Source organism: Rhineura floridana, chromosome 1, assembly GCF_030035675.1.
Source record: "Rhineura floridana isolate rRhiFlo1 chromosome 1, rRhiFlo1.hap2, whole genome shotgun sequence".
NCBI classification, from domain to species: Eukaryota; Metazoa; Chordata; class Lepidosauria; order Squamata; family Rhineuridae; genus Rhineura; species Rhineura floridana.
The window spans coordinates 84,499,641-84,526,520 of record NC_084480.1 but is presented as its reverse complement, the minus strand read 5'-3'; the positions used below and the strand labels follow the sequence as shown (position 1 = coordinate 84,526,520).

The following is a 26,880-nucleotide window of genomic DNA, read 5'->3' as shown; positions in this document are numbered from 1 at the left end:
AGAACAGATAAAACGCTTTTGTGAGTGGATGGATAGAATGACAATTAATAATTCTAAGTTTTCGTCCTGGTTTAGGCTGTATAAAGTAGACCATATAAGGGCGAACTATCTCTCGGTCCCTTTACCGACCTATCTACGTTTTGCCTTTACAGCCTTAAGGTTTCAAACAATGCCAAGCGCTTTTCTAACTGGTCGCTACCTCCAGATCCCAAAGGAACAGCGACTATGTATTTGTCACTCTGGTAAACTAGAAGACCTCCCTCATTACTTATTAGATTGCCCTCTCTATGAGCACCCAAGAATCAAGTTCCTTAATAGTTTAATTATCCATCAAGGACATGACAGTGCTGCTCAGATCAGCCATTTCCTTTTAGCCGATACTAATTATTGGGTAACTTATTGGGTAGCTCACTTTGCCTTGGCAGCCCAAAAGCTCAGAGCAAACTTTTTGCTTGACTTGGAATCTAAAGAATCTTAAATACATATTCTTAGCTTTTTAACTGTTTGTTTATATATTGTCTGTTTTATCCTTTTGCTTGTAGCTGATTTTAACTTTGTTATATTGTGTTTTACATATGTTGTGATGACCTATGGTCTGACAATAAACTCGTGCTTTACAACAATATTAACGCCTCAGAGAACAGGACATGGGCATAAGCAACCACCAGGCAGATCCAGTTCCCCACCCAGATCTACACTGACTGGTAGCGGCTCTCAAGGATTTCTCAAAGGGGTCTCTCCCATCCCTACTTGAAGATGCTGGGAATTGTGTCAGAGAACTTCTGCATGCAAAACAGATGCTCTACCACTGGCCTATGTCCCTTCCCCAGAATATGAAACCAGTGTTTATCAGATTGAGATTATTACATGTAAACTGGGTCTGTCTCTGTATTTGACATGCCAGCCTTTGTGTGTAAACATTAGGCTTGTTCACGTGTTACGCTGAACAGAGGTACAAGCTGTCTCTACACAAGTGTTTGTGTGGAACAGTATAAACTTGCTGATTTGTTCAATTCAGCTGTTGTATTCACAGGTACACAGATTGTACATTTGTTTAACGCTACATGTGAATAATGTATGTGTGTACAGCTCAACTGTTTGTGTACACAGTCACAGATTGTATACCTGTTGAATGCAATGTGTGAACACCCCTATAGGCAGACTGAGATACAGAGATTTATAGTTTTGGGGCAATAAATGTTACATGTTGGAATGTATGTCAGCATACACTGTTGAAGAATGGTTCAAACATAATTCAAGTATGAAAGATCTTAAGAATTTGGAAATTTGTGAAGTATTATTATTTAGGAATTATAATTTTCCTTCATATCAATAATCTTTATTTGTTTAGAACATTTTTAATCCTGTTTGTAAACTTGTAAACATCCAAGGCAACTAACCTTTCCAGGAATTAGTGATCAGTACCTTAGCTGCTACTGATACATACATTGTAGGGTAGCGAGCTTTCTCAACCTGGTGCCCCCCAGACATTTTGGATTACAACTTGTATCAGCTATAGTCCAAAACATCTGGTAGGCACCAGGTTGGGGTCGCTGTTTTAGAAATTACAGAGCCTGTGCAATTAAGCCATATTGAGACAAAGTAAAACTTTAAAAGATTTCATCTGGGACATTTCAAATTCCAACCATTCCTCTGAAAGCCAAACACAATTGTATGTACATGGAGGGGGTCACATATCATAGCCAAAATTAAAAATTTGGTGGGCACCAAGAACGTGGCAGGTTTATTCCTTCCCGGCATTCTCACACCATGCATAATCAGGCAAATAAAGAGAGAGAGAGAGAGAAATAGATCTTAACAGCTGATTTCAGATATTCGTAAGTGTGCTTAATAACCTATAATTCGGTATCCCATGGTTATAGCAGCCATTAGTTTGAGCTGGGATTATTTAAGAAAATGCAATTAATAAAAATGGGCAACTGAAAAGTGAGGCATATTTATCCCTTAGTTTTACACAAAGGCAATTAATTGGCCTAAATTATAGATGGTTCTAGCATTGTGGCTTATTTATAGTGTAAACAGAAATTTATTATTTTGCTTTGCTTCCTGGAACTCAGCACTGGCTGTGTTTTGGCATTCTGTGTGACTATTATAGCTATTTTGCAAAATGATGAATGAGAGAAGAGTGTCAGGAGCTCTAGGAGATTTTATTTTATTGTATTTTAGATTTATAACACACTTTATCCCCATAGGTTAAGAGTGCTAACAACCTTATAAAGAAAACATAACTTTTTTAAAAAAAACTACTAAAACAACTCTTACTTGGCCTTGGCCACTAAGGGCCATTCTACACATATGGATTATTTGTGCCATAAATGTGCTGTCATTTCTAATTGTTAGAGGCTAGACCACACATCTTTCCTTTAGTTTATATTGTATCCCAGCACACAACTGAAATATTCCTCTACTCCGGGGTTAGCCTACATGGTGCCCTCCATATGCCTTGGACTACAACTCCCATCATCCCTGACTATTGGTCATGCTGGCTGAGATGGGAGTTGTAGTGCACAGTATCGGGACATGCTGGCTACCTCTGGTCCCACACTGCTTTTGTGATGGTTCTGAAAATGTCACAGAGATTCTTGCAACCATCTCCGACGGTCACAGAATGCCACGGGGGTTGTATAGTTCATTATACTTAAACTGGGCCTAATTATATATTTGTGTGGGATACAGATGGCTATCAAGACTCAGTCATGAACCCTGCATGAGGAGATATCCTTAACTAGCTCAACTGTGGTTTGTTTGTAAGTCTGAATAGCTATAGCTAACTATAGTTTGTTTGAGACCAGCAAACCAGAATGTGAAACCATGGTTTGAAAATGACTTGCAAATCTTGGGTTGTGTTGATCATAGTGTCTTATCAGATCACAACACACTACCTGGCTTAATCTTGGTTTGTTTTGATGCTCTGCCTCTGTAGCACTCACATTGCTGTAGAATGTGATGTAAGAGTGGCTGGAAAACAAAAACATTAAGCAAAACAAGCCACCGTTATGTTGCTAGTCTGTGAAACAAACCATGGTTTAGAACAAATAATTACTTAGCATTATGTGCAAACAGAACCACTGTTGTGTTTGCTCTCTTACCTACTTCTGAAAATGGCCCAAAGTGTCAGAACAGTGAAGTGTTCAACTTGGTAAAAGTTCTCAGACTAAACGAAGGATGGTTAAAGTGTCACATTTACGGGCTGACAAAATGAACAAGAATTATGCTGCTGTATATTTTTATTTCCTTCTAGCTTTTAATGATGCCTCATTATAATTTTACTTCCATCCAGAATGTTAAATTAGCTAAAATTAATTTGTTCTTAATATAGTTTTTAATAATGTTACATGACTTGTCCACTAAAGCTCCTCAATCTATGTGAAAAACTGCACTGGACCTAACTTGATCATGAGAACAATGGTGTTTCTGTGCAGTTTTCCTTACCCAAACAAAATTATTTCTGAAACGTGCAGGTTGTTCAAAATTAGGGGGTTTGCTGTTGTTTTTGTTACTGTTTGGTTTGGTTTTTAGTCCTTGCCAGGTAGAATTATAGAAGGTTGGAGTGTAGCAATACATTGATTCTGGTGTTATACATTTTGGTGTTGTACTCCCTCTGAAAGGGCAGGTTCATTGTCTGAGGGGGTGCTCCTGGATCCATCTTTGTCACTATAGGCTCAGGTGACTTCAGTGGCTAAGAGTGCCTTTTATCAGCTTCGGCTTGTAAGAAGTTGCAGCCATTTCTGGAGTGGGATAGCCTAACTACTGTCATCCATGCACTGGTAACCTCCAAGCTGGATTACTGTAATGCACCCTATATGGGGCTGCCCTTGAGGTTGGTCCAGAAACTGCAGCTGATGCAAAATGTGGTGGTGCATCTGCTCATTGAGGCAGAATATCACCAACATGTTACCCCACTGCTGAAAGAATTGCACTGCCTACCAATTAGCCAGGGCTAGGTTTAAGGTGCTAGTTTTGGTTATAAAGTTATATACAGCTTGGGAACAGGATACCTGAAAGATCATCTCATATATCCAGTCAATCACTGCCCTCTGCAGGTGAGGGCCTCCTGCAAATACCATCTCATCTCGTCAGGAAGTCCGTTCTGCACAACTTAGGAAGTGGATCTTCAGTATGGTGGCACCTACCCTTTGAAATTCCCTCGCCTTAAATACTAGTCGGGCACCACCTCGGTTGTCTTTTTGGCACCTACTGAAGACCTTCCTCTTTCATCTAGCCCAGCCTTTCCCAACTAGTGGGTCACCAGATGTTGTTGGACCACAATTCCCATCTTTCCTGATCATTGGCAATGCTGGCTGAGGCTGATTGGAGTTGTGGTCCAACAACATCTGGTGGCCCACTAGTTGGGAAAGGCTGACCTAGCCTTTTAAGTAGATCCGTATCCCAGTCTATATCTGCATTGTAATTTTGTAATATTTTATCAAATGTTGTTTGCTACCCAAGCCTCCTTTTGGGAGGAAGGGCGGGATATAAATTTAGTAAGAAGAATAAGATACTGGAATCTGTGGTCTTATTTTATTTTGGATTTTATGCTTTGATTTGATACTTTGATACATCAGTTTGTAGTGACATATAAATAAATAATAACAAAAACAACACTACAGCGAGATATGTTTGTTGAAAAGGAGGAGTTGCTGAGGAGCAGCTGTGGCTGGCCAGACAGTGGTATAACATAGTTCTGATAGCCCGATTCCAAATTCTGCATGTCAGCTGCAGAACCCGACATGTTAGAACCTGACATTTCACTTCTGATACCAGCCCCAACGCAATCAAGTCACTCAGGATTGTGATTGGATTGTGAATAGATTTGGGGCGGCATTCAAGTGGCTGCAGGGGCAGAGGAAGGAGTAACCTCATAGTCCAAGTAGATTTCCACTCGTGCTGTTTTTGTTCTCACCCATAGATTGTAATCCAGCACAGAGTTAGGTATGTGCGTTAAAGCTGAATTTCATAGGACAAAGAAGGGCAAGCTATAAATGTAATACTACGCAATTTTTTAAAAATAAAATAGGTTGCACTGAATCCGGTGTTTAGGGGTGCAGTCCTAAAACACTTATTATGGAATAAGCCCTAGTGGATACAGTGTGACTTACTTCTGAGAAAACTTGTATAGCATTGCACTCTAAGCATACCTAACTCTGTTGGATCACATCTGTGAGGATGCATCCAACTTAGTCATACTTTGAATAAACCTATTGAAATCAATGGACTTTCATTATGACTAATTTAAATCCATTGATCTCAATGGGTCTACTCATTAAGTATGACTTAGTCAAATACAGTTACAACATGTACAGTCTATGGATTATATCACTGACACCTTCCCCCCCCCGCAAAATGCAAGAAGAGGGGCCACACTGAGGGGAAAATTAGGAGCAATGAATTAAGTTACAAATCTATATAGGCCCCAAAATATCATTTTAAAATCTTCCCAAATAATACTTAAATTGTACTTTTCTTTAAAAAGTAAAGTCTGTTTTAAAGAAGACTCGCAATAAAATCCTTCATGTATTAATTTACTGTCACTTTTTTTTAACCCACAAGGTAATTTGCAAGCTTTTAAGTCACATTACCAAGTTAAATCATCTTGACTGTTTTTCATGTTTGCTGCAGGACACATTTGTTTAACATTTCAGTCTGCAGAATCGGTTATTAGATTAATTTTGAAGAACTACAAATATTTTATGCCAAGCAATGTGGTAAGATTACAAGAGGTTGAAAGCACAGCTTTTTGTATTCTGCTAATACTGGATAATTCTTACTGGCATGTGTCTGCTTGAACCCGTGTAATGTATTTATATCAGTGAATTTAAAACAGGCATTACAGGAAGAAAATGTAATGTAAATTCTAAACAGTGCTTCTTGTTCTGCATTAAATTGTTATGCTTGTCATGTAGTAAACTCTTTTTTTCTCAGACCATTGTGAAAATGATTTATAATTGCATTTATGTTTCAAATCTTTCATTGAAGCGTCCTTGCTATCTGGTGACTGTCTACTGATATATAACGTATGGTTTGCAATTAAAATGTGCCATGCGTGTAATTGCAGGGGAATGTTTTATTAATTCTACAGGGTAAAGATGTTCTGGTTTCAGAGCTGGACACTGCAGCTGGCAAAATGCTCAAGTGCACTCCGAAGAATGTGTGACACTAGTGCCAATTTACCGGTATTAACGTTGTTCACCAAGGTAACTACTACTTTATTGGATAAACCAGGTGGGATGGTCTAAAAAGGAGATTTGAAAACCATGGCTTTAAAATTAAGCGTATCACTTGCTAAGGTATAGCCAGCTTTGGCCCATAGTTTCGGCTGGGATGGGTTGTAGACTCCAGTCAGTGGCAGGAGTTAAGTGTGGCTTGCAAGAACAAAGACCACCAAACTTATCTGCCAACAGTAGCCAGATGGCTGTTGCTAGAACACTTCCAAGAAGGGATGATAGATACCTCTCTTATCATTAACTCCAGCCTCAGAGTTATTAAGCCTATGTGAAGACATGAAGTTGCCTTCTACTCAGTCAAACCCTCAGTGTTGTCTACTCTGACTGGCTGCAGCTCTCCAGATCTCATGCAGTCTCATCATCTGCTACTCAGTCCTTCTAACTGGGGATATCAGGAACAGAACCTGGAACCTGCCAAGGTGGCCTCTAACTTTGAATACAAATCTTTTACAGACACTAAACGTGCAGCTTCATAACACTGAAAACGATTCATGAAACAAACATAGGCAACAATGGCTATATTTTCAGATCAGTGATCAATACATCCTAAGGTAGATTCATATATCAAATTTGTACTAGATATATCAGTCTACCTTGGGGTGTATTGATTGATTGATTGATTGATTGATTGATTGATTGAATGGACCATTGGTCTGAAAATATACTTTGAATGTAGACATAGTCATTGGCCATTGTTGGCTATGATATTTATTTTATGAAGAAATTGTTTTAAGGCTGTATATTCATTGTGTGCCAAATATTTTTATTAAAAGTTTAGAGGCTACCTCGACTTTTTGCACTGTTACAGTGTTTTCAGGGGGGATCCTTTGTTTTGAATGGATCTGGAACCTTCTGCCTGCAAACAATGTGCTTTGCCACTAAGCTATGGGTCATATGAAAATAGAGGTTGAGGTTTGTCTAGTATTTTGTCTAGTAGTTGTAGTAGCAGTAATAACCATATGTGAGTGGTTGTAAGGGATTGATAGACGTACCCTTCAAATATGTATCTGATCCTTTAGAAATGATTTTAGCTATAATCACAACTTCCTATGACAGATGATCAAGTCCTTATCTACTGTCTACACTGTGTGAAGCAGCACTTCCTTTTGTCCATCCACTGCCTACTAGTTTTCAGTGGATGACCCCTTTGATTAGTAGCATGGAACCTGCACCTCAGTTCAGTCTACCTGTAAGACAAATGATTCTGTCAAGATGCAAAGAATGTTTTTGAAAAAAGAGGAAGAAAACATGTGATGTAAGGTGTAATTGGTCCTGTAGAATGAACAGTAATCTTGATTGCAGAATATTTTATTTTGCTAACGTGATCCAGTTAAACCAAGTCAAAGCATCACTGGGTGTATTGTTCAAAGCTATTCCTTCTATGAGGAAACATTAAGTTGCAGTCTCCCTCTGCCAGCTGCCTGTGCAGTTTTATAATCCAAAAGGCAATGAGGTAGTGAATAACAGGATTACTTTTAGAGGTTAATAATTGGGTAAGGGGGAAAGGCTTTTGTGATGCTATAGCACATGCTGAGTCTTAGTCATTTGAAATTTTAAGGGCAAATCATCACTAACAAACTGGAAATGATATTTTAGACTGGCCTCTTTTGTTAAACATATGCTTATGTAAATGTGTGATTGGTTCTCTCTCTTTGTGTGTGTGTGTGTGTGTTTCAGGGAATGTGCAGAATCAATGTGCAGAATTACTGGCAACAGAGCAAAATTATCTCCCTTCTTTTAATAGCCTAATTCATGTTCTCAGCTGAGGACCACTCAGTCCAGCCTCAGTTAAATTTTCATGTAAGCAGGAAAGTATGGTGTGAGAATGCAGGGAAGGAATAAAATAAACCTGCCATGTTCTTGGTACCCAGCAAGTCTGTGTTTGTTCTGTGGAAAATTCAATTTTCCATTTGCAATGGGAGCAATTGAGAACTCTGTAGAAAGGCATTACCTTTTAGGAAATCTTCTTTAGCATGCCATAAAAATAACTTAAAGTAAGAGTATTATTTTCATAGAGGCCTCCTACTGGAACTGCATCCCCTGTTCTAAAAATGGAATATTGTGAGTTGGCCTAGTACTTTGTAAGGAAAGGGGAAGTAGGAAAAAAGTGCTATGTTGTCTACTTGTTTTTTTTCTGGAATATGGACTTTTCTAAAAAAATAATCCTATATTTAGGATTTATCTCTTCCCACTCCCAATAGCTGAATAAGGATTTGGTCTCTGTGGATGTTATGTTTCTGAGATTTGAAAACAAGAGATAAATCCACTATGAAATATCCAGCCAGCAGCTTTATATGGGTGCTTCCAGCCAACCTCTTTCATCCTGAATTGTTCGCAGGGAGATGAGACAACATTGGCTATTTAATGAGCATTCACTCTGACTTGTTTGTGGGGAGATTAAAGGATATTGCATCATAGCAAGTGTTATCCAGGCTTCCCAGGAGGATCCCTACGCCTGTGCAGCCTCTGAGACGAGCTCCGTCTTGGATGAAATTTATCCAGTTTAAATTCAGTCAGAAGGCTCTTTTCTGACTGGGAATAATTTCTTCCGGATAAGGAAGAAACGTGAGATTTCCCACACAGCTTTGCTTTGATTGTTGGAGTCTGGAATTCATCAGAATTGTCTGTCTTCCAGCAGCTCAGCCAGAGCGAGGATTTTTATGCTAGCTCAGCTGGACAAGTGACCCGTTTTTTTAATACGGATTAACAGGCAAACATCCTCCTGTCTACATTCATCATTTTCTTATCTATACAGCTAAAGAGATTTATCAAAGTAACAGCAATTGAGATAACCTAGGTGAGGTAAGACTTTCCTTTTTTTTATTCACGGAACTAAGGGGGAAGAAAATATAAATAGCTTATCTTTTTTTTATTGCAAAAAGCTGACATGGAAAATAGCATTTTAAAGATTACAACGGACGAGAGATTTCTGATTGGGAGAGATAAGAAATCTTTTTGATTTATAAGACTTTTGTGTAATATATGGCTGGGACTATTTTTCCTGATCTACTTTTTTTTTGACGAATCTGCTCATTCTCTCTGCTACTAGTTATTTGGACACTGTGAACTAAAGCCGTTCTTACACTTACGGGCAGATAAGAGATAAGGGCTGTCTAGCGTGTGACGTTAGTTGGTTGGAAAGATTAACTCCTTTGTAACTGGTTAAAGAAATAAGCTGCTCTTTGTTTGGGACATTGAAAATTGAAGGAGTTTTGTTCCTTTGGCTTTAAGAATGACAATTAAGCAGATCATGGATGTACAAGAAGGGACTTTATTTCTAGACATGTTTCAGAAAATAATGAATGGGATTAACTCAATAAAACAAGAACTGAGAAATAATAGACAAGCGTGGAGAATTGAATTTCACGAAATGAGACAGGAGCTGAAAGAAACTCAGGATTCTATGAGAAAGGAGAATAAAGATAGATCTGGAAAACAATAAAAGGATGAAAGAGAAATTAAAGGCAAGGTTCAAACTAAGGAGATTGGCTTAATTATGGACATGAAAAAAGATTTGGATTTCCTGGCTGTGATGGATCCTGGATACAAATATTACAGTTTGGAATTCAGCGCTGTCCCTGAAGGAATTGAAGAGATTGGTGATAAAGATATTATCGGTTCAAAAAAATTCCTGGACTAGAAGGATTTGATGGAACTTGAAATGGAGAAAGTTAACAGAATTAATCCCTGTTTTGTGTCAATGGAAAAACCTTCAAGAGATGTACTAGTGTATCATGTGGAAAAGAGGGACAGAGATGCGGCTTTGCAACAATACTTCAGTGATACGTTTGGATTTGATGGCAAGAAAATATCTGTGATGGAGGAAATTCCTATCAGACTTTTATTATATGACTATGACAGCAAGATGTTTGGGTGCGTAAAGATGGAAGATGGACCCAATATGGATAATGACAGAAGAGTGATTTAAAATTACTGGACTTAGTAGATTTGATGAGTTGGATTAATTGATATGTTTATTTAGTAAAAAAATTGATTGATATATATCTCAAGGATTGGAAACTTCTCTTTGACTTTTTGTGGAAGATTAAAATGATAGGATGTTAATGAGATTTGAAACCAACTAAGATAACCGCTGGAGGAAGGTGATTTTATAATCTATTAAGAGATAGGTTTGTTATATATTATAGATTTATAGCTGAATTATAGCGATTTGAAATTACTGGACTTAGTAGATTTGATGAGTTGGATTAATTGGCATGTTTATTTAGAAAAAAATTGATTGACATGTATCTCAAGGATTGGAAACTTCTCTTTGACTTTTTGTGGAAGATTAAAATGATATGATGTTAATGAGATTTGAAACCAACTAAGATAACCGCTGGAGGAAGGTGATTTTATAATCTATTAAGAGATAGGTTTGTTATATATTACAGATTTATAGCTGAACTATGACAAATTGGAAGTCAATATTCTTTCTTTTATATATATATATATATATATATATATATATATATATATATATATATATATTCTTTTTGTATTGTACTAGTTATTGATTTGTGTTTTCTTTTTGTATTGTTTTGGTTCTGAAAATTGGAATAAAAATTAATTGGAAAAAAAAATAGCAAGTGTTATCCAACACTTTACAGTGCATTTCCCTGTCACTTTCCTTATCGCAAAAGGTCTGGCCGTTTGCAGAAGTGGGTTTGTTGTGCAAGACCCTCGATCTACTATATTTGTGCAACCTGAAGTTGGTGGTATGTGATAAATTCCTGCCAGAAAATAGTGACAGTCCAGAAGGGCACAATGCTTTTAGTTGGAGATTGAAGCACAGACCAGAGGGCTGAGGAGGTTTCCTGGAGAAGGGCTGATATCCCATCCACACTGAAAGGAGCCTGTCATGTGGGGTTGAAGCTCAATGGTAGAACAAGTGCTTTTCATGCAGAAGGGCTTGGGGTTCAATCCCTGATGTCAGACAATGTTCAATACCTCAGAGTAGACAAAAACTCTTGTCAAGATGTAGCTTCCTTGGTTCTTATGACCATATGGTCCATGCTAGTCTCGGTCTGCTGAATGGACTGGGAAAATGCAGGTCTCTTCCAGATGACCTGTTTATTCAGGATTCATCCTGATTTGCTTGCACAAAGCTTATGCGGTGGTTAGACTATCCCTGGTCTTTATTAAGCATTTATCCTGATTTATTTACAAGACAGTTGAACAACGAGCACTTATCCTGCATTCACCCTGATTTGCTAGTGGAGTGTTTACATGCCATCCATTAATCCTTGTTTCATCCCAAACTTTTCAATGCATTTCTCTGTCACTGTCCAAACTGCAAAAAGACCTTTTTTTTTTTTTTTAAGTGGATTTGTGATGGTAGGGCGACAGAGTGTTAAAGCAAACCTAAAGTTTTGGTATATGTTTGAATCCTCCTGCAAAAAACTGACAGTCTGGAGGCATCCTCAGAGCATTCTGAAGTGCCCCGTATGTCATTTCCTATTGGAGTCGGAGGCAATGAAATAGCTCTTCCAGTTCTATCTTAAGCAAGACTATTTTGAAACGGGTCAAAGGCAGTTCCTGCATTGCATGGCAGGCAGAATTTGTGTTTATCTGCTACTTGCCCACATAATGAACACTGTAAAGTGTGAAGGAAAGAGGCATATCAGCAAATACACAAAAGCATGTGCCACCCAACTGCAACTAACTGTGGTTCCCAGGCTGTGTTTCTCTCTGTTACACACCATCCCTTCAGGCATTATAGTGTTTACTGCATGACAAACAGGCAGACAGCCCTCTTCTTCCAGGTTTAAAACTCAGCAAAAAAGGATGCCAGAGCTGTCTTTCCTTTTTCTCTCCCTTTCCTCTGAGAGCTGCCCCACGTTACAGGGTAGAAGCAGAAATGTATTAGATACTTCATTTGTGCCTGTTTCTACCCTGTAATGTAATGTGTGATATAGGTCCTGCACCTCTTTCAAATTGTGCAGATTGAGGCAATACCCTGTGGAGACCTGCAAGTGGATCCCCATCCGACATGTATTTTTACATGGTGGTGGTGGGGAAGTGTAGCATTATAGCAGGAATGGATAACCTGTGGCCCTCCAGATGTTGTGGGACTCCAATTTCCATCAGCTCCAGCCAACATGGTCATTGGTAGGAGATGATGGGATCTGTAGTATAACAAATATCTGGAGGACCACAGGTTATCCGCACCTGCCTTACAGGATGCACATTTGACATGTACCTTCTCTTCCTGTAATATAAGAACTAGCCATCTTTACTGTTGCAGGCAGTGTGCCTCTGAATACCGGTCGTTGGGAATCACAAGTGGGCAGAGTGCTCTCACACTCATGTACTGCTTGTAGGCATCTGGTTAGCCACTGTAAGAACAAGATAATGGACTAGATTGGCCTCTGGCCTGATCCAGCAAGGCACTTCTTAAGAAAGTGCCTTGAGGGCCAGTGCATACAAGTTCCCTGCCCATGGTGGCCACTTTTTTTCTGTGCCTATGGAAGCTGCCTACTCGTAGCAAATGTGCGGAATTGCAGGGATGACATCAGGAAGGCTAAATCGAGAATGAGCTGAGGGTAGTGGGAGATGCCAAAAGCAACAAAAAAGCTTTCTTCAGGTACATCCATAGTAAAAGACAGAGAAAATAAATGGTGGCACAGCTACTTAATGAGGATGGCAAAATGATAACAGATGACAAAGAAAAGGCAACAGTGCTCAATTCCTACTTTGGCTCGGTCTTCTCCCAAAAGAGGGTCTATGACCCTCCTGGGAAACATGAAGTTGAAGGGGTATGATTGCAGCGTTAGATTGATAGACAAATGGTCAAGGAATACGAAATCACTTTGAATGAGTTCAAATCTCCAGGGCCCAATGAACTGCATCCTAGAGTATTGAAGGAACAAGCTGAAGAACTCTTGGAACCACTGTCTGTTATCTTTGCTAAATCATGGAGGATGGGTGAAGCGCCGGACGACTGAAGGGGGGTTAATGTTGTCCTAGTCTTCAAAAAGGGCAAAAAGGAGGAACCTGGGAACTACAGACCAGTCAGCCTGACATCGATCCCTGGGAAAACTCTGGAGCAAATTATAAAGCGGTCATTCTGTAAACACCTAGAAAACAATACAGTGATTACTAGAAGCCAACATAGATTTATCAAGAACAAATCCTGCCAGACTAATCTTATCTCATTTTTTGATTGGGTAACCTCCCTGGTAGACTGTGGAAATGCTGTGGACATAATATATCTCAACTTCAGCAAAGCTTTTGAGAAAGTGTCCCATGATATGATGATTAACAAGTTAGCTAAATGTGGACTGGATGGAACAACTATCAGGTGGATCTATAGATGTCTACAGAATTGTACTCAAAGAGTGCTTATCAGTTGTTGCTTCTCCAACTGGGGGAAGGTAACGAGTGAAGAACTGCAGGGCTCTGTCCTGGTCCCAGTGCTCTTCAACATTTTTACTAATGATTTGGATGAAGAGGTGCAGGGAATGTTTATCAGATTTTCAGATGATACCAATTTGGGAAGGATAGCTAATATTTTGGAAGACAGAAACAAAATTCAAAGGGATCTTGAGAGGCTGGAGCATTGGGCTGAAAACAACAGAATGAAATTTAACAGGGATAAGTGCAAAGTTCTACACTTAGGAAAAAGAAACCAAACTGCACAGTTATAAGATGAGGGATACTTGGCTCAGCCATACGACATGCGAGAAGGATCTTGGGATTGTTATTGATCACAAGCTGAATATGAGCTGACAGTGTGATGTGGCTTCAAAAAGCAAATGCTGTTTTAGGCTGCATTAACAGAAGTAGTTTCCAAATTGCGTGAAGTATCGGGTCCCCTCTATTTCGCACTCTATTAGGCCTCATCTGGAGTACCGCATCCAGTTCTGGACAACACACTTTAAGAAGGATGCAGACAACTGGAACGGGTTCAAAGGAAAGCAATGAAGATGATCAGGAGACTGGCAACAAAGCCCTATGAGGAGAGACTGAAAGAACTGGGCATGTTTAGCCTTGAGAAGAGAAGACCGAGGGGAAATATAATAGCACTGTTCAAGTACTTGAAAGGTTGCCACACAGAGGAGAGCCAGGATCTCTTCTTGATCATCCCAGAGCGCAGATCATGGAATAATGGGCTCAAGTTACAGGAAGCCAGATTTCAACTGGACATCAGGAAAAACTTCCTAACTGTTAGAGAGGTATGACAATGGAACCAATTACCTAGGGAGGTGGTAGGCTCTCCAACGCTGGAGGCATTCAAGAGGCAGCTGGACAGGCACCTGCCGGGTATGCTTTAATTTGGATTACTGCATTGAGCGGGGGGTTGGACTTGATGGCATTATAGGCCCCTTCCAAGTCTATGATTCTATGACTTAGAGCAGTAGTTCCTAACCTTTATGAGTACAGGACCCCCTTTATAAACTCAAAAAATTCCATGACCTCGCCCCATGCTAATTGGAAAAAATGGTGTGTGGCAGAAACACATCTCCCAAATATCCCTTTCTATGAAAAGCTTCCTGCAGACAGGGAGGTCCTGTTTTCTTTTCTTAACACAAAGGTCCAATCAAATTGGGATCCCCTCCCACCCAACCACCCACCCATAGTCTGAAGATGTACAGTTCTGTCTCCCAACATCAGTGGGTTACAGTGTTGGACTAAGAACCAGGTTCAAATCCCCAGCCAGCCATGAAGCCCACTGGGTGACCTTGGACCAAACACAGTCTCTCAGCCTGACCTATCTCACAGGGGTGGTGTAAGGATAAAATGGAAAGGGGGGTGGACTACGTGTACCACCTTGAGCAACTTGGAGGAAAGGTGGAATATGCAATAATAAATAAATACATTTCAGCTGCTGTATGTGGACCTCAGCCAACCTGCTGAGATTATTGTTGTTGTTGTTGATAATAATATAAAGGAAGCAACAATGTGGTAGTGTTGGGGATGTAGTTTGTGAAGACAAAAGGGTGGATAGATTGAGTAGGGGGGTTGGTGCCTTTAGGCCTTGGGATGATCATCAGAACCGATGACTTGGTAAGCGAGCACTTGGGGAATGAGATTGGACCAGAAGACAGATCAGTGCATGCACACATGCAAACACACCTGCCCCTCCTGCAAGCATCTGCAGCTGTGCATGCATTTCGGCACATGGGAGGGGGGAAGCCCTCAACTGCCACAGCATTTTGGAGAGAGATTGGGGGGGCAGAGTGTAGGTGGAAGAAAGGGGGGACGCTGGCACACACACAGCCTCAGAGATGGGGGGCAAGCAAGTCCTGAGCATCCTCACTGCTCCTTGGCTCCGTCTGGGCTGAAGGCGAGATCTGGGGGGCCTCACAAATAAGAATAATTTTAAAAGGAGGTGGCAGTGAAGCTGGAGCCAAGAAAGGCAGGCCGGCTGGCTGCCAGGAGGGAAGGGGGAAAGTGTAGTCTGTCTGACCTGTGGTTGATGGCCCTGACACACTTGCCCCTAACATCCTTCTCCTTTGTTCTGTGCTACACAAGCTAATGGCATCTTAACATATAATATGATATGAGAGTGATGAAGATCTTGTCAGGATAAATTGTTTGAGAGTTTGTTAGCAAGCAGGCGTCATGTGACCCACTGTTTCATTTAATTAATGTCTGTTTTTTTTCTCCTTCTTCTTAAGAACCCATGCCCCTTGTGTGATGAAGCCAAAGTAGTCCTTGAACCATATAAACACAAGGTAATATAACAAAGACCTATAGTTATTTAGATATGTGTACCAATGCACATAATTTAAAACAGCAAATTTTAGGAGAAAGACTTTGTTTGTATCCATTGTTCTTTCTCCAATTTCCTCAAAAGGTTTACACTGTAGATTTCAATAAAACTAGTGCTCAGAAAGGATTTCCCCCCATACTTTCTGTCATCTGCTCTACATACCTATCTGCTTCCTTATTTGCATGAACAGAAAGCAGCATGCAGCAATGCCAAGGTCAAAGCTGTACATCACTCTTCATTGGAAAAGAAATGGGCATATTGTCAGGTGTAGGATGAACATGGTGCAAATTACACCCACAAACTACTCCCCTTTTTAGGGAAGGTGATTGATTGGGTTGTGGTGCAGCAATTGCAAGTACTCTTGGATGAAACAGATTATCTTGACCCATTCCAGTCTGGGTTCAGGCCTAGTTATGGGACTAAATTGGCTTTGGTCGCCCTGTTGGATGACCTTTATCAGGAGAAGGACAGGGGGAGTGTGACCCTGTTATTCTTACTTGATATCTCAGTGGCTTTTGATACCATTGACCATAGTATCCATCTGGGCCGACTTGGTGAGATGGATATTGGAGGCACTGTTTTACAGTGGTTCCGATCCTATCTTCGGGGTCGCTCTCAGAGAATAGCATTGGGTGACTGTCTTTTGGCCCCCTGGCATTTGTGTTGTGGGGTGCCGCAGGGTACCATCTTGTCCCCAATGCTGTTTAACATCTATATGAAGCCCTTGGGAGCATCATCAGGAGCTCTGGGGCGAGGTGTCAGCAGTATGCTGATGATACCCATCTCTGTTTCTACATAACATCTGAATCAGGAGAGGCTGTGTAAGCCCTGGACCACTGCCTGGACTCGGTGGTGGGCTGGATGAGGGCCAATAAACTGAGTCTGAATTCTAGCAAGACAGAGGCACTGTGGGTTGGTGGTTCCCGAGTTTGGATAATTGGTCAGTTGCCTGCTTTGGATGGGATCGTACTCCCTCTGAAAGAGCAGGTCTGTAGTCTGGGGGTGCTCCTGGATCTATCTTTGTCGCTAGAGGCCCAGGTGATCTCCGTGGCTAGGAGTGCCTTTTACCAGCTTTGGCTGTGGCCGTTTCTGGACTGGGATAGCCTGACCACTGTTGTCCATGCACTGGTAACTTCCAGGCTGAATTACTGTAATGCGCTCTATGTGGGGCTGCCCTTGAGGTTGGTCCAGAAGCTGCAGCTGGTGCAAAATGCGGCAGTGAGACTGTTCACTTGGGCAGGGTATCACCAACATGTCACCCCACTGATGAAAGAATTGCACTGGCTGCCCATTTGCTACCGGGCCAAGTTCAAGGTTCCATTTTTGGTGTACAAAGCCCTATACAGCTTGGGACCAGGATACCCGAAATACTGTCTTACTCCTTATATACCCAGTTGATCACTGCACTCTGCAGGTGAGGGCTGTGAGGCGTCCTTCCCTGGCTCTCCCTGTCAGGTTCCTACCTGCGCGTGGCTACTGCCTGTCACTAGGCACCACCAGGGACTCCACCAGTCCGGACTGTCCTTTTTTATTTTTTCTCTCCCCGCTCTAGCACAGATCTCAACAGATCCCCCTGCTAGGCAACCACCAGTCACGTCCTAATACTAGTATTCCCAGAGACTCTGAATACTGGTATTGTTATTCTCTTCACCGCTGCCACCATTTGTTACAGTTCCCCTTCAGCCTTGGTCATTACCTTACCCTCCCTTCTGGTCTGTGAAACCCCAGCCAAGGATCAGGCCTTTGGTAAACCAAATTAATTATTTATTAAAGATAACAAAGCTAACAAGATTAACAAGATTTCTTCTTAAGGCACATAAGCATATGGTTTTACTCAATACTAATCCGAACTCCACCCCCCTCCTTCTCCACTCTCTCCTGGCAAACAACTCTCTAAACCCCACCAAGCAACCCACTCAGTTTCACCTCATCCACCCACTAGATTCTACTCTCACTCTTCCTTTTATACGTTCAGCCATTTTAAACACTCAGCCAATCATCTAGCATTCTACTGCCCATTCACTCCCCCTCCTCTTTCACTCCACTTACCATGTATCTTCTAAACAACCAACACTTACCATATATACATTAATATAGGAACATCACAAGGGCCTCCTGCAGATACCATCTTATCAGGAGGTTCATTCTGCACAATATAGGAAACGGACCATTAGTGTGGCGGCACCTACCCTTTGGGATTCCCTCCCCTTGAATATTAGGCAGGCACCATCTCTGATATATTTTTGGCACCTTTTGAAGACTTTCCTCTTTCAACAAGCGTTTTAAGTGGAGACCTATCCCAGTCTGTGTCTGTGTTAGAACTGCTTGTTAATATGTGGTTTTTTAATAATATGTTTTTAACCCTCTTTTAAAATATGTTTTTAAAGCTTTTTAAAAAATGTTTTTATCGTTGTTTTGTTTTAATGTATTTTAAGGTGTGTTTTATGATGTTTTAAAGTTTTTTTAGCGTTTCTGTTTGCTGCCCTGGGCTCCTGCTGGGAGGAAGGGCGAGATATAAATCAAATAATAACTAACTAACTAACTAACTAACTAACTAACTAACTAACTAACTAACTAACTAACTAACTAACTAACTAACTAACTAACTAAAAGTATAGTTAGGATCACCATCACTACAATTCACTTCCTACCAAATGTGTTTGGGATTGAGATATCAGAAGGTGTTCTCACATTTTGATACCAAGCAGAAATGAGTTTGTATAAGAAATGCCCTGAAATCAAGCTGGGAGTGGGAGGGTTCTGGTTATGGATTGAAGTTCTTTGCCGGGTGGACTCCAAGGCAGTTTTTTTGTTTCACTTACTAGAATCTGCTAACTGCATCTGGCTTGTTGTGGGTGTCGGATTCCTACCAGCACCTACAGGCCCATACAAAAACTTCTGGGAAAGGGCATGTATTGAAGGCCTCATCTGTACACATTGGTGCCTGTAGGTCTTTGGACTGACTGTAGCCTGTATAAGGACCAGTCTGTTCCTGTAGAACCATCCTGGAGGGATGAGAAGCAGGAAGAGCCCAAACAGTGCTGTGCATGCCACTCTATGGACAGAAGGCTTCAGGCATGACACTTAACAGATTCTAGAAAGAAATCAGGATAGTAAGTGTGGGGTATAACTGGTTTTGCTCAATTCCAGAAAAAGCACCCCATTTTTACAAAAGTGGAATCAGTGGGGTTTTCCTACACTTAATTTGTATGTCCTGTAACATGCAGGCAGCTTAAGACTGCCAATTAGAAAACCAATGCGCACATCTATAGTTGAGGCAGCCCAAAATGACATTTATATTGAATTTTTGTAAAAAGAGCAAAAGTTTACATAACCTTCAATGCACTGGTTGCAGATTTCAAAATTACATGTTCCTCTGGCACTAAACTAGTGTGAGAATTGTTTCTAAAGAACCAGTTTATATGTCACACACTTTCTCACTGAGGACTCAAAATCTGCATGCTCTGCTCATTGAAACATCCTTGCTAGTGCCATAGGGCAGTATTCAATTAGTGTTCCTCTGCTGACAGAAAGCACCCATCAGTGGAATGAGCAGAGAAGCAATTTTTGGTGATCCCATCTCCTCCTGCCCGCCCACCCATGGTGCACTCTGAAAATCTGCTCTGGAAAGGCTCCCAACCTTCCGGAGCAGATTTTGGGAGGAGCAGGGAGCTGCAGGGAAGAAGACGAATCACTGAAAATTGCCTTACTCCCCATTCCACTGACAGGTGCCTTCCATCAACAGAGGGGCACCAACTGGATACCACCAGTAATAAACTTGGCAAAAATGTTCAAGTCAACTTTTGCTTGAACTTTCTAAAGCAGAAAGTTTAGAAAACATCACCTGTCCACACTGATCTTAGAAACCATTCCAATTATTTCAGTGCAACTTACTAAGTATGCATCCTTCGTCTTTCACTGTTACCTATTTCAGCTTTGTTGTCTTGAACAGTTTATTTTGCAGGAAGTGGACATAACCCTTCCAGATCATTCAGCTTGGTTTGACAAGTATAAATATGACATACCCGTTTTTCATTTGAATGGAAAATTTCTCATGAAACATCGAGTGGATATACAAAAACTAAAGAATCAGCTGTTGCAACTAGAGCTGCAAGATAATAGCTTCAGGTGAAGAAAAACTAAGCTTCTCAACAGTGGACTGATTTACAAATAAAACCATATATTAACTGCATGATTTTCTTGAAATTCAATTTACATGTTTAATAAAGCCCTTTAGACTTCAGAGCAATACACACCCTACTATCTCTGGCTACTAAATGACTTGACTTTTTAATAGATAACAAAGACTATTTCTCACTGAAAGATCGGCCTCCATGTTGTTAATATGTTTTCATTGAGAATGAAGCCAAGGGAGAATTATGTATCTCTATACTGCTCCACACAATGCACTTCTACATCTTATGCTCAAAGTGGAAAAGAGAATATATGTAGTACATGAAAAGGAACATTCTTCATGAAAGATATTTACTTGGGATCTTAGAATATCACAACTTTTCAGATACCTGACATGTTATATAGCACTAATATCTATGTAAACATGGAAATTTATTAGGGAAATCTAAGGTCTTTGGGGTTCATACTAATATCTACATTAGCTCAGAAGTATGTTTATAAAAATTGAACCTACATGATGCCACTTCTCCCTGAAATAAAAAATTAAACCAACATATTACCTCTTGTCCCTCAAATAAGATTCTGTTTAAGAGGGGTGGCTAATCTATAGTCCTCCAGCTGTTGCTTGACTACAAATCCCAACACCCCCAGACAACATGCCAAGGATGATGGAGTTGTAGTCCAACAAACATCTGGAGGGCCACAGTATTAGCCACCCTTGCTGTAAAGGCTGGGGATTTGTGTTGCCAAGTCTGGAAGTGAGTACCATGGAAATGAATAGAACATGCTCCCGCAATGTAATGCCTTCCAGTTATTTTAGATGACAACTTCCATAATTGCTTGACTATTGGCCATGCTGGCTGAGGCTGATGGGAGTTGTTGGAATGACTGAAATAAGATATAAAAGTGGGGCCTGCAACAAACTATTGCAGTGTGGAGTGCATTTGTTCAGGGTTACAGCCAGCCATGGTCTCTTTCAGGACACCATTCCATCACCCTCCCTGCCCTCCAAAAGTCCAGCCACTGAGCATATTCAGTCCTTATTAGGTTGCTTTGGGTTCCCCCCAGGTTTCCCCCCCTAACAGTTATTGTTTGGGGCGGGGCACTTCTGCAAATCTTAGGGTTCCCCAAGCCTCCTCGTGCGTGGATGGCACAGCTTTGGCTGCATAAGAAGAGGCAATTAGTATATATGATTTCCTAACACTTTTGAGAAAGCATCTAGATTAGGTGTGCGGAAACTTTGGACTTCCTGAGGTTGCTGAACTAACTGGAGGTTTGAGAAATCGGTCAAGAAGTATTACAGAAGAGAGAAATTGACAGCGGTCCTGATTCTAAATACATCTGATGGCATTTATAGCTAAGAGTGAGACATCTTCCAAGGACACTGAGTGCATTACTTGCCAAGCAACACCACCATAACAGCCCTTGGTTTGAATCAAGGAGAGTCACCCAGCTCCCTGCAGAGCTAGCAAGATAAGTATACAGTGTGGAGTACAGCATAGTTGGGTACAGCAAACACCCACCCACACATACATACATGTTGCAACATACACACTACTAAAAAGTTTATAAAGCAGAACATCTATAGCAGGTGTGGAGAACATTTGGCCTTCCAGATGTTGCTAAATTACAACTGCCACCATCCCTAGCCATTGGCTAATGTTGCTGGGGCTGATGAGAGTTGTAGTTCAGTGACATCTGGAGAGCCAAAGGTTCTCTACACCTGATCTAGATGAACGAAGTAAAGCTAAGATGCATATGTTGCATGTTGCTTTGTAAGGCATATGTGTATTTACGATGGAATAATTGTGAATCCAACCTCTTTAGTAACCTTGTTTCTACATAATTTGCATTCCACTGGAAAACTTTATTATCAGTATGTTTGTGCCTCATTAAATATCCTTATAAACAGCTATCATGAGGCAAGGACACTGCATCAGCTCTGTGTGACAGCCACTGATGTGATTTCCTTTTACTCCCATGAACATGTAGACACAATGAGCTAAGAGGTTATCACAATCAGAGTAAGTGCACTTACTTTGAATGAAAGATTGAGAGATGCTGTACACAGCGATATTCAAGCTGGGCCTCTCAGTCAACTCAATCTGACAGAAGCCTTTTTATCATCTCTCTTCTAAAGGAAATGGCTTGAAGGACACTGTTTTCTCAGCAAACTTGAGTATTTTGAAAGGGATAATTATTCATTAATGCTGAAAATTAAATATTTCAGTAGTCAATTTAGTTGTTAGCTCTCTGAAAAGATCTTTAGCAAAGACAATGTTGGTAAATATTCCCTTTATGCACTCACTCTCCTCTGCTCCTTTGCTCCCCTCACTCATTCCAACTCTCTGATACTTCTGGTTGCTTTGATTACAATTTGTGTTCTTTTTACTTAGCACTTTGAACAACTAAAGCATATTGCTTTGAACAGTTAGAACTTATTACAGTTATGAAGTCATCTTCATAACTGGTCCAAGCTGTGAGTGAGATTTTATCCTCACAGCACAAGCAGGGAAATGAAAGCTCTGGTCCAGAAAACTATTGTGTGCTAGTCAGTCGTGTTAGTGGGCTGAACTGTGGTGTGATGGCCCTGATCCAGACATTTATGTAGCAGTAGCCTGTGTGCATACTGTTCTTTTTGAAGAACAAATTATGCACTGACAACTTTGAAAAGCACTGATCACCTATAATAAAAGTGTGGGAACTTTGGGGTGATTGGAACTAGCCTTCCCACTTCACAGGCATGTGGAGTTATAATCTATTCAGAGATGTGTAATGGGTGTGTAGGTATGGTTGGGTATTACCTAAGTGCAGCCCCTTTATGTACAAACAGGGCTCAATTTAGAAGGTGATCCACATAAAGATGAATGATCCACAGATGGAAACCTGTTGTCATAGCTTCTTGCCATTATTAGATAGAGATGAATGTGCTGGGGTTCCTGGGTGACCTGGGGTTCCTGGGTGACCTCTATTTCTGATAGCTAACATACCTACCACATATAAGCAATGTGAATGAGCAACCACTAGGGCAAAAAAAATGTGTTTGTTCTTTTAAACCCTGCAGGACAACAAAAAAGGGAAGTGGTTTGGAGCTAGAATTATCTCCCTTTATACCTTTCCTGGTGTGGCTGCACTGCAATCAAGGTGATTGTGTATTGATTGATATATGTATAAATCATGAGGTTCAGCTTCCTAGCATGTTTACAAGCCAAACCACACAAGCATCGCTAGGTGTCTTAGAAGGGCCATTGTTTCTGTGGTTTGTAAGTAAGTCAGGGTGGCAGAAATCTTTCTATGTACCTGATCAGACCAACCACCTAGGCAGCAATCACCATGTCAGGAAAGAAATACAGCCAGCAAGTGTGAGTAGGAACTTTTCACCATGTGGCAGACATGGAGAAAAGTCGATGTTGAGTTCTGTGTGCATCAATGTGACCTGTTGGGTGTGTTTCTGCACAGCTGGCTTGTGCTAAATTTACCCCAGATTGGCTTTGGATAGATATACCATCACAAATGTTCAATAAGCTACATTTATAGTGTTGTGCATAAAGCCTATCTCAGCTGACTTTGGTGGATGAAAACAAAATGCATATGCCCAGTTTGTCATGGGCTGGCTGAAACAACCATGTAAAGAGACCTACCCTTCCAATACAGAGTTCTTTCCTAAATACCAGTTTCCTTAAATCAGTAGATGTGGATAACTATAGCTAGAATATAGCTGGCCCTGCAGAATTATTGTACCTTTGGCTGGTGCAGAAAAAGAAGAATGAAAGGTGAGATATAAATATAATAACATAAGAAGAGCCTGCTGGATCAGGCCAATGGCCCATTTAATCTAGCATCTTATTCTCATAGTGGCCAATCAATGAAATAAAATAAGGACCACTTCCACATGGCAGTTGAAAGTGCTTTTTTTTGCTGCTCATGCATGCACATTTTGTGGAGTGTGCACATGATGCCATCCATGTGCAAATGCTATCCCATACTATTTCCTCACTTACTCTGGATTGGCCATTTTTGTTGAAAACCCAGTAAGTGAAGACAATCCAATATGGAATCAGACTGGCACAATATGACATCATGTTTTTGTGGGATGTTCTTCAAGAGTGTGGGGCTATTCTCAGTGGGTGTTCTCTTTCTGCCAAACCCCCTCACTTCCCATTCATCCTCACTTGAGAAGACCTGCGCCCTGCTGTTTCTGGGGACCTCAGCTATCAGGCCTGATTTCGGTTTTGTTTCACTTAATCCCAGTGGCGGTCAGGTGAAAGATTGTCAGGAACCCCGTGGGTTGTTCATTTCAGTCAACCACATCCTAGGCAGCTTTGCTTGCATTAAAAAAAACCCCTCTATTGGGTTGGGCGGGGGAAGGGGAGAAGCTCACCTGCCTCTTAACTCAAGTATTGGGCTCTTTGCTTTTAAAAGGGCGCTGAACACAATGTCTACGCTGCCTTTTCAAGCAATCCCTTTCAAAAGGTCGTATCGGTGTTATTGCTATGTCATCAGCTCGAAGAAAAAGACATTCATTCTCCGTCTAGCTTCTCTCTTTGCATTTGCAAAAACGATCACTTTGAATCTCCTACGGCAGAACAACCTCATGACTTCCCTCCCCTTTCTACATCTCATTGCAGAGAAACCGGTTAGCCCCCTAGTCCCCCCTAAAAGAAACGCGCCTTGTCTATTTTAATCCAATGGTTGTCATCTATTTGTTTGACCATTTTTTTTTTCCCTGAGAGACGGAGGCGTTGATAAGCCGATGTGGCAACTACCTCGAGAGTCGAACAGCCTTTTTAATTTAATTTAATTTTGCTCCTCCCCTTTCTACCTGAACGTTTGGCCTGGCAGGGTATCCCGCTCTTCTACCCTCTGTCCACCAGGGGTCCCCCGTCCTCCCAGTCGCCCTTTGTCCTACTGCTACTACAGCTTCCGTCCCTCCCTTTGGGCCCCCGCCTCATCCCGTTCGGAGCGCGAGGCTTCTAAGCGAGGCGAGGAGCGAAGCGGCGGCGCGGCGGCTGCCAGTCAGTAGAGCTGTCCCCGCCCCTTCTCCGCTCGCTTTGCTGCCTCTCCAGCCCAGGCTGGCGCTCAGCAATAGGTCAATGAATTGTCCGGGGTGGGTGGATGGTGCGCTGCTGTTTGTCTTCTCGTCCCTGAATCTTGCTCGGGCAAATAAGCGGCTCCCCAGGGCTTCAGGCGTCTCCCATGCCGGGAAAGCTGAGCCTTGAGAAGTGGGACCTCTCAAGAGGAATAAGCAGGGGTGCGTGCGAGGCAAGCGGCAGGCACAGAAGGAGGGTGAGTTACCTCTCAAGCCGCGATATTTCCCATGGCTGTAGCCGGTCTGTCTGTGGACGCGAAGTCTCTATCAAGTCTGTGTACTGGACATTATTACAGGCAGGAGCTTCCACAGGGACCCCTACTTTGCAGAGAAGGCAAGGGTTGTAGTCTTAACCATTCCTCCAACTTATTTTCTACCTGTAATGTTGCCAGTGTGAGTTCTGTTTAGTTATTTGTTAAAACGAAGGCTATCTATGGGAGCAGTGGGTCTCTTTTAAAAGAAATAAATGCAGGAAATGCCCCAGTTTATAGTTTTTGTTACCTTGGCACCCCATGTTTGTCCATCTATTTGATAAGATTCACTTTAGTTAAAATAGTTCTGGTGGGAACACACAATTATACTGAGAGCAACTGGCTTTTAGAATAAGTGTTATAATTTAAAATTGATGACAAGTGTGTACCATCTAAACTAAAGGATAAAACCTGTATATGTGTGTGTCTGTAGACACACACACACACTTCTTGGCAATAATTTTTGTAACAATATTTAATTTCCATTTCTGTGACCCAAAGGGCAGAGTATGCCAGGGAGGCTTCTTCAGCTGTTTCAGACTATAACAGTCATTACCCTATGTAAAGATCGAGGAAAACAATAAATTAAACATATAGAGGGATTATGGAACTGAACAGATGTGTAATACCACTCATATGTTCTAAATAAACTTGCATGCAAGCCATCTATAATGCAGGGTGCAGTTGCTGTATATATTAAAATTGTGTGTGTGTATTACAAATATAACACATACCATGGCAACTATTTGGTTGTAAACACAAACTAACAAAAGCTGGTCAGCGTGAACGAAATTACCACCCCATCTTGGGCTATCTTTTCCTCCTGTCTTATAATAGTGAGAACTGAGAATAGTTTTTCTTATGGAAAACAGATACTTGTAGCAATTCACTCTTTATTTCTTTTCCTGATATACTTAATTTGACAACAGGAGCTGGGTTTGGGAAAATGATAATCACTATCAGTGGTAGTTGCCAAATACCTCTTCCTGTATCTCTGTTTGCATGGTTGTGTTAACATATGCTAATTTCTTTGGAGAGGTAAATTATGTGGATGTGGTATTTTTGTTTCCCTTCCTTTGTTTATGCTAGATGAGGGGCTGTAATGTGTGTGAGAAGAATGTAATTCCGAATGCCAAGTCTTGAACTTCCCCTGGATGTTTGGGGGATGGGGAGGGACTGCCTAATGCTGTGTGTGTTCTCTGTGTGTGATTGCATACAAGTCTGAGTCTGCCTGTGTCCGTGAACTTTACGAGCACTCAGTTCAATATCATTCAGTGCAGATTCCACACTGCTTGCTGGTTTACAGCCCACAGTCTGCCACCCAGCCCATCTGTTAAAACACACTCCAGACACAGCTGAGAAATTCAGGAAAGGATTGGAAAAGAAGACTGGTTCTCCAATCTTAAAACACAGAAAGTCAGAAATTAAGCATATTGATATTCA

At 41.1% G+C, this 26,880-nt stretch overlaps 2 protein-coding genes across 8 annotated transcripts in view; both read left to right on the top strand.

Moving 5' to 3' along the window:
- Positions 1-20,647, top strand: part of C1H5orf63 (chromosome 1 C5orf63 homolog) — a 33,033-nt gene extending 12,386 nt beyond the window's left edge. For 2 of the 4 annotated variants that reach the window (XM_061608806.1, XM_061608542.1), the window contains exons 2-4: positions 6,101-6,215; positions 15,869-15,925; positions 19,916-20,647. In XM_061608806.1, coding sequence (XP_061464790.1) covers positions 6,108-6,215; positions 15,869-15,925; positions 19,916-20,095 — 345 coding nt within the window. In that variant the 5' untranslated portion in view covers positions 6,101-6,107 and the 3' untranslated portion in view covers positions 20,096-20,647. The remainder of the gene's footprint in view (positions 1-6,100; positions 6,216-15,868; positions 15,926-19,915) is intronic. The other 2 variants (XM_061608717.1, XM_061608628.1) reach the window with 1 other exon arrangement.
- Positions 20,648-25,036: 4,389 nt separating this feature from the next.
- Positions 25,037-26,880, top strand: part of MARCHF3 (membrane associated ring-CH-type finger 3) — a 180,840-nt gene continuing 178,996 nt past the window's right edge. For 3 of the 4 annotated variants that reach the window (XM_061625225.1, XM_061625235.1, XM_061625255.1), the window contains exon 1: positions 25,038-25,383. The gene's annotated coding sequence lies outside the window, so the exon portion shown is untranslated. Of the gene's footprint in view, positions 25,384-26,880 lie in introns of all 4 variants that reach the window. The other variant, XM_061625244.1, reaches the window with a different exon arrangement.